General features: G+C 41.9%; 1 protein-coding gene across 1 annotated transcript in view; it reads right to left on the minus strand.

Annotated features, from left to right (window-relative positions):
* Nucleotides 1-3,214, minus strand: part of SCNN1D (sodium channel, non-voltage-gated 1, delta subunit) — a 10,218-nt gene extending 7,004 nt beyond the window's left edge. Inside the window, exons 1-3 of the mRNA XM_009325261.1 lie at nucleotides 2,898-3,214; nucleotides 1,782-2,034; nucleotides 78-271 (exon numbers count right to left, since the gene is read on the minus strand). Of these exons, the coding sequence (XP_009323536.1) occupies nucleotides 78-271; nucleotides 1,782-2,034; nucleotides 2,898-3,214 (764 nt within the window). The remainder of the gene's footprint in view (nucleotides 1-77; nucleotides 272-1,781; nucleotides 2,035-2,897) is intronic.
* Nucleotides 3,215-7,488: the final 4,274 nt, after the last annotated feature.

A 7,488-nucleotide genomic window follows, 5' to 3' on the forward strand; every position in this document is an offset into this window, starting at 1 on the left:
GGAGTGAGCGAGCGGCTGCGTGGTGCTCAGTTGCCGACTGAGGTTAAACCACGGCAGTGTCTCAAGAAGGAACATACCTGGGTCTGCAGGGCTCCCCATCATACTGACAGGAGTAGACCATATCTTCTATTTGCTCCTCATGGTCAGAAATGTTGACTATAACTGGTAGCTGGGACATGATATTCATGTAGTGAAACCTGTACCATTCAAGAATTGCATCCATCCCAGATGAATAGGTCTTGTAGAAGCAATTCCCACCTGTGGCATTGCACTGGAAGAAAGGAAGAGAGGGAGCCATTCAGCACAGCCGGGAAATGACAGCCTAAGGGTAACAGAGATCAGGGGGTAAAGGCAATACTGGATACAGGGACAAGGGGAACCTCTATTTTTCCAGAAAGTGAAGTCTCTGGTCATTTTAGTTATCACAGAGTCACAGAATGGCTGAGGTTGGAAGGGACCTCTGGAGGTCATCTTGTTATGCGCTAAGCACCATCTCTCCTCGAAGCTGAATTAGGCGTGCTACTTCATCTCAGGGGAATGAGTGCAGGGGAAAAGAGGCAGGAGAAGAGAGCAGACAAGCAAACTCAAGTACCTTGGGAGAAGGAAGGACAGGGCTGGTGGGAATTCTCTACAACCCATGGATCGCGAACCAAGTCCTGAGACACTTTCTTTGTTCTTACTCAGGCCTTAGACAGGTGAACACCCACAGATTCTGGTGAAAGTGTGCCTGGTAAAGGACTTCAGGATAGGGCAGGACGATAATAACCAAGCAAAAATTGCCGGCCTTTCAAGCCACATCAATCTCTCTCTCATAGCTTCTGCTTTTAGATCTATGATAACCCTGTTTTTGATATGAAGAATCTGAAGCATTTGCATTCTCCCCCAAAGTCACAGATACACATTTATGGCATTCATCCTCTTGGTTTGTTATTGCCATCTCTCGTTTTATCCGCAACGTTTCTAGTGCCCCCAGTACCACAGCATTTAGACACTGAGGGAATCCTCGCACGTTGTTTCTCTGTTATTTTTAGGCTCACCTGCAAAGTCTAGATGTTTTGTATATTTTTAGAAAGGGATACAATGATTCCCATAGCCTGCTGCTGCCATTCTCTACTGAATTTGTCACTACCAGAAGGACTTTACAGGTGGGTGGGCTGCGTAAGACCATTGACGTTGCTATTGTTTCACTTCACAAGAATCCTGGCGATCAGCATGAACTGTTAGAGGCAGGGATGGACTCTCCTGAAACATCCTCCAAGCTGTCATTACACAGCACTGAAACTACCTATTTTTTCACTCATTTTTTTGAATGATGTACCTTGGGAGATCGTTGTCAGGGCCCTGAGTGCACTGATAGGCCGTAAGGGCCCTGAGCAGCCTCACCTGGGGCCTCCACCCACACCCTCTGCCCGTGGGCCCAGGAGCTCATTTAAGCTCAGCTTGGGGCTTCAGCCCCTCTTTGGGCTGTGCTGTAGGGCTTGCTGCTTTCCAGCTAGGCTGCTGCTGTGCTCCTGCCTCACCGCGGACCCTGTCGATCCGCTGGGCTAACTCCATGGCCTGATCTTGAACCTGCCTCATCGCCGCGAACTTGCCTGATGAGCTGGACTCTTAGTTGGACCTGGCCACCATCCATGAGCTTTCCCTGCTCGCTCAGGTACCGTGGGATGGGCCCCTGCCCTGCCGGCAGGCCCCCCCTCTGCCCCCCATCCCCTAGGGAGCAGCCAGTCCTCGCTGCTCGTGTCCATAGCCAGGTTAAAATCTCAAAGAGGACATGGACTTACCAGCCTGAAGCCCACGTTGGAATGCTTCTTCCCTGACCTGTTATTGTGGTCAGGCATTCTCAGGAGTGAGAAGTTTTGGCTTAGCTTGAAGCTAGATCTGCTGAGGTTTCCTATGCTTGACAAGTCTTTTACGTGGATGTTTTTCTCATTCACGTGGAATAAGCTGGCCGATGTGTTGATGCCGTACAAAAAAGCGATAGATTCCTCTGCCATGTGATCCAATTGAACCAAATGTTCACTAACCAGCTCAAATCTGCAAGGAACAGAAATATTAGCTATTTGTGAATATCCACAAATATTAGACAAAAGCACTTTATTTTATGTGCCCTCACAGTATCTATGGAAAGGCTACTCTCCTGGTCTCTACAGACCTTGATGTCTGTGTGAGAAAAGCCAGCATTTATGGTGCCTATGCTTAGCGTACCTAACTTCAATAAATTATTAGGAGCTCCGGTAGCTGAATTTCCAGTTGCTGGATTCTCCACTGAAAACCTCAGAACTTGTAGCCGCGCAACATCAGCTGCACAAACTGGCCTCTTGTCAGACAAATAGATAATTATTCTGAGGAAATTACATAAATCCTTTACCATGTAATTTGAAATGTCTCGATACTTGCCACTACTGCGTGAGCCTTGTTTGACAAGCAGGGCCGCAAAGACTTCTACAGAAATTATATTGTTTCCTTAAAGCCATTCTGTGGTACGAAAACCCAAGCAGAATCAGCTCTAGCATGCATCATTCCAGAGATCGGTAGTCTAGTTATGAATGAATACACACAGTAGCCATGATTTTCAGGGAAAGACTGCTTTTATCAGAGCGCAAAATCAGTTAGCAGCTTGAACCAAGTCACAAGGTAGAGTTCCCTCCATCCTGACTCAGTGCATGAAATAAACTACTACATGCTGTTGCACAATTCCCAACAAGATCTTAACTTAAAACCAGTTTGGAAACAACAATAGTCCCTTTCCACCTCTGTAAGGCAGAGAGACCTCCCTCTACTGGCCTTCCTCTACCTTCAGCTTCCTCCAGGCTGCAGTCATAAGGTTGCTGACCCTTCCTGGACCCTTGTGACTGTAAAGACGTGACTACAGCCAAGGGGAAGAAAGCACAGGTTACCTGTATGGGTCCAGATTGCAGATGGTAATTGCTGGAAACATCTTGGGCTCTGAATGCATTGACATGGTCAGGACAACAGGGTAGGCCCAGTACTGGCTGAACATAAGTGCAAATTGCCAGTATAACATGCCAAAGCTGGCAAGTAAAAGCAGAGTCCAAAAAGCTGTTTTCATTCTATTGCTGTCTGAGCACACAAGGCGGATGGTGCCATGGATTGTTGTGTTCTTACAGAAGAACTCAAACATATCCCTGAAGGAATCATAAAACTCAATCAAGCCTTCTTTCTTCTCTTCTTCTCTTACCACTTCCTGCTCCATCCTCTAAGTCTGTTTCTGCTCCATAAAAAAAGAAAAAAAAAAAATCTTGTTAGCTTGTTAGAAAGACCATGGCCAATCTATGGACTCTTTCAAACAGGGTGCCAATGAGTTTGTTATTAGCAAAAGCTGAAAATAACCATGAGCTGAGACTCATCTCTCTTTCCAGAGTTTGGACACCAGGAAGTAGCAAACAAGTCAAATGTTCTGCGTGCTGCTGCCCAAGTAACTTGAGGCATTCTACCACACTTGCACTGTGACTGACTGCTCTGTTAGTATGGATGTGCAAAGTTAAAGTGACTAATATACAAGCTGCTGAGAAGTCTGCAGCCAACGGGGTGTGCAGTTTTCTTCTTTCTAAGAACACTAAGGACCAACGTTTAATTCTGAAGCATTGTGTCACTGTGCATTAATACAGATCTGTAACTAATTCATTATTATGAGTATATTGCTAGGGAAACATGCTGACCTATAGGCCTGAAACAAGACTCTCTCAGAAGTAGCAATATGGCTTCACCCTTATATCAAGGAATCAGGATAAATTCAACTTTCAAGAATGAACAGGAAAAATTAGGATCTGGTTTTAATTTTTGCTGTATGTCCTCTCGTTCTGCAGAACGGAGGTAAACAGGATTAATTTCTGCCATCCCTGAAATAGAGCCACTTCCAGCATGAAATAGAGTAGGTATTTCGTAGTTCAGATGAGCAGAATCAGGTATTTAGGAAAGGAAGTGGAGAAAAATACCACCTCAATTGAACCCACAGAGGGGATTAACAAAATTTAGGATGTAAATAAAGCATTGCAGATACTACTTAAAATAAAATGCTTTTGGGTTGTTTCTGAAGAGCACAGGAATATTAATTACTGCTATTAATAGAAATTTTGCCACCTATCTCTTACATAAATAGTTTCTTCCAAGAACCTAAAAATCTCCTCCTCTATTTTACAGAAGTGAAAAGGAAGCACAGAAACTGAAAATCACCCAAGAAAAGTGGCATAACTGGAAATCAAAATCCATATCTCCTTTGTCACAGTAAGTAAAACATCTATTATGCTACTCTAGATGATTTCAGACTTTATGCTGATGAAAGTGTGAACGTTATTTATGCTCATATGTTTTAGCCAGCACAGACTGAGGACATCTTACTAGGTTTTAGTACCAGTTTGGGACACTGGACTAATGTTGACATACTTCCGCTCACTGAACATGACATCAAGTCCTGTAATCTGTGAGTTTCCAACATTACAGCACTCTGTGAATCACCCTACCTATTATGCTATTAAGAGAAGCTTACTGAGTACACCACTTTGGTCCAAGCTTAACTCCAAATAAAAATCTTACACATACAGTAACAGAGTTTGAAGACAAGACAAGGAGCGCACAAATAACTAAAGAATTGTTGCAAGTGGGCTACGTGATAACAAAACGAAAGCTCAGGCCCTTTACTGAGTTACGGGCCTTGAAGTGTTGGGTGGTGGCTCAGTCTGAGGTGCCAGTGAGGCTACCGCAGCTCAGCTGATACACACTGGTGCCCTGACCTGCAATGCCTTCATCCTCAACTAGACCTCTCCATTTTAAAACACGGCTTTATTTCAAAGGTCCTTGGAATAGGACACTTCATACGAAAAGATATCTTAGAGTCACAAGTTGCTAAGACGGTCTCTTCAGTGTACCTATTCATGTCAGAAAGATTAGGAATAATCCTTAAACAGTGAAGAGCGCTCCAAAAGATGTATACCAGATTAGCTTTAAAATAGCCCACAAAAGTGTATGAGCTGACAAGGAAACCCAGTTTATCACAAGTTATTTCCCCAATGACTAACACATACCACGTTTGCATTTGCTAAGGTATTGTTTAACAATAATACAAAATTAACTCAAAGGCACACGCACCTCCTTTATACTTTCATAATTAAACATGACAAATGATTTTTCAAATTTCTTAAATATACTTGCCATTGAACAAGTACAGGAAGCCCAAGCAAAGTGAAATATTAAAAGAAGGACATGAACAATTAAAAGAAAACGTGTGTGATAAAGAACTGAAGTGGGAAATGAGCAATTCTGCTTTTGCTATAAGGAAACACTGTTTTTCTGCAATGCATATATAGTTAAACTATTACTCCCACACAGACTACATCGAGCCATAGTACTCTGAACCACTGGTTACAAATTTTATCAGCCAACCTCACAGCTGAAGGCTTACATCTGAATGCTTCTTCTGTCAGAAAGGACTATCTGTGGCGAACTCCAGAAATGAACCCATGGTAGTCTTGCTACCCCCTATTGTTACACATTTTTCAGATTAAACTCTTATGCTAAATTGTGTGTCCAACCTTTATCTTATTCAGTTCTTTCTTTCTCATTGTATTTAGATAAGGATAAATGAAAATAAGCCCGCAGTGTATGTTAAGGAATATATTGAATGAGTCCTTAAATGTTTATGGTATTTTAAGATAGAAATTAAAATTGTGTGAGATTAAAACAGGAAAATTTAATTTGTTACTGTTGTATTAATCTCACTAGTCAGCCTTGCTCTATTGAGAATAAAAGGCAATAGTTACCAAAAGTGAATGCTAAACCAAATCTACCAAACACACTTTTTCTATGTGTAATTTTGATTCTAAAAAAACACCTGTAAACATTCAAACCATGGCTTTCAGAAACAATCCACAGTTTTCAGACATTCTGACTGGGCTTTTAAGGCTATGGCTAGTTAGTTTATACCATTTGAATCTGCATTCTTAAAATAACTAAAATGAAAAAGCATATGATAATGCAAAAACACCCAGAGGGAATCTTTCAAAACACACGTGTACAGGCAACAGAACATCCTCTCTCCACTGGTTTCCCAAATCAGCCTACCACTAATTTATTTAGCATGGCAATTGCAGTCAGGGACTTAACAAAACAGGTAACAGCAACAGCGACCAGTTGCCTGTCTTGTCTGTGGTAAGTGCCTGGAGAGAGGCTGCAGGTTACGAGAAAGTCAGTGGAAGTTATACAGCAGTGGCAAACAAGTATATGATCATGTATTATCACAGCAACTCAATGCTCAACACATTTAAACACATGCGAATGTCACATAGGCAAATACTTAACCAGGTGTATCGGTATCTACATATCAATCATGCATGTATACAGAAATACACAGTAAAACAACTAAGACCAAATTGAAAAACACCCCACTGTACCTTGGCAGAAAGTCTATCTTTGAGTGTTTAGAGTAGCCACTAAACTCAGCCTTCGGCTTTATCCTGAACAGAAGACAAGTCTTGGTCCAAAGCTTTCAGATTTCCTTTTCTAACTGAAGATACACTGGGAGCTGTCCAGCCTATATGGATCAAATCGATGACATCAAAAGGGGCAGGACTTCAGAAACAGATCATGGAAATTATTCAAAGCATGATCCAGGGAATAATAGGAAGTGAATGAACTGGACAAACAAGTTAACATTAAGGTTACGCTTGAGTTAAAGTTGGTTTGAGTGGTGGCCGCGTGTTCTTTTTTTTTTTTTCCCAATGGCTAGAATAGCTTTTTACCCATAATTTCTACAAATACCTAGGGAAGGAACCATGGATCCTGTAAGGTTCTTTCCGCTCTGAACTTTGCTGTCAAGGAACTAGCTTTCTGCCTCCTTTTCATGGTTTCCGGAGGTTTGCATGATCACTAGTAATTGAAGCCATTAAGGTTTCCACAGGTGTGCTTGAGGAATTACATACCGCAGTGTAATCTGAAATGATCAGCTACTCAGTCTAAGGCACACATGGCAGTGGATTTCTTCCTGCTTCTCCAAGAATATTGCTCATCTGTAGTGGACTATCCCATACCCATTAAGAATTTAACTCTTCAGATGTTGAGACTTGAACAGACTAAATCAACCGTGACACTCAATTTAAATCAGAACACCCTGGTTTTGTAATACTGCTTAGTTAAGACTTGCAAAAGTCTGCATAAGTAATGCAGAAGTAGATTCAGAATTCTGGGGCTGTTAAAACACAAGCACCTCGGATTGCTTACATAATTAGTACTGACATCTGCCCAGTTGGAAAACAGTTCTGCAATGGTTTTGTAAGAAGGTTGTTATATGAAAGTATGAATACTCTGGATATGGATAATGTTTAGAGCTCCAAATCAGACCAGCAGAGCTCCTGCCTGCCTTTTAAAATTGGCTGCAACTGGATTTTCTACCACACTGGAAGTTGTGAAATACTGTCATTTGCAAAGACAATTGAAATTTCTTGTGAAATTGAATTCAAAAAGAAGGGAGAAAGG

Source organism: Pygoscelis adeliae, unplaced genomic scaffold (assembly GCF_000699105.1).
Source record: "Pygoscelis adeliae isolate BGI_AS28 unplaced genomic scaffold, ASM69910v1 Scaffold36, whole genome shotgun sequence".
In the NCBI taxonomy this organism is placed as follows: domain Eukaryota; kingdom Metazoa; phylum Chordata; class Aves; order Sphenisciformes; family Spheniscidae; genus Pygoscelis; species Pygoscelis adeliae.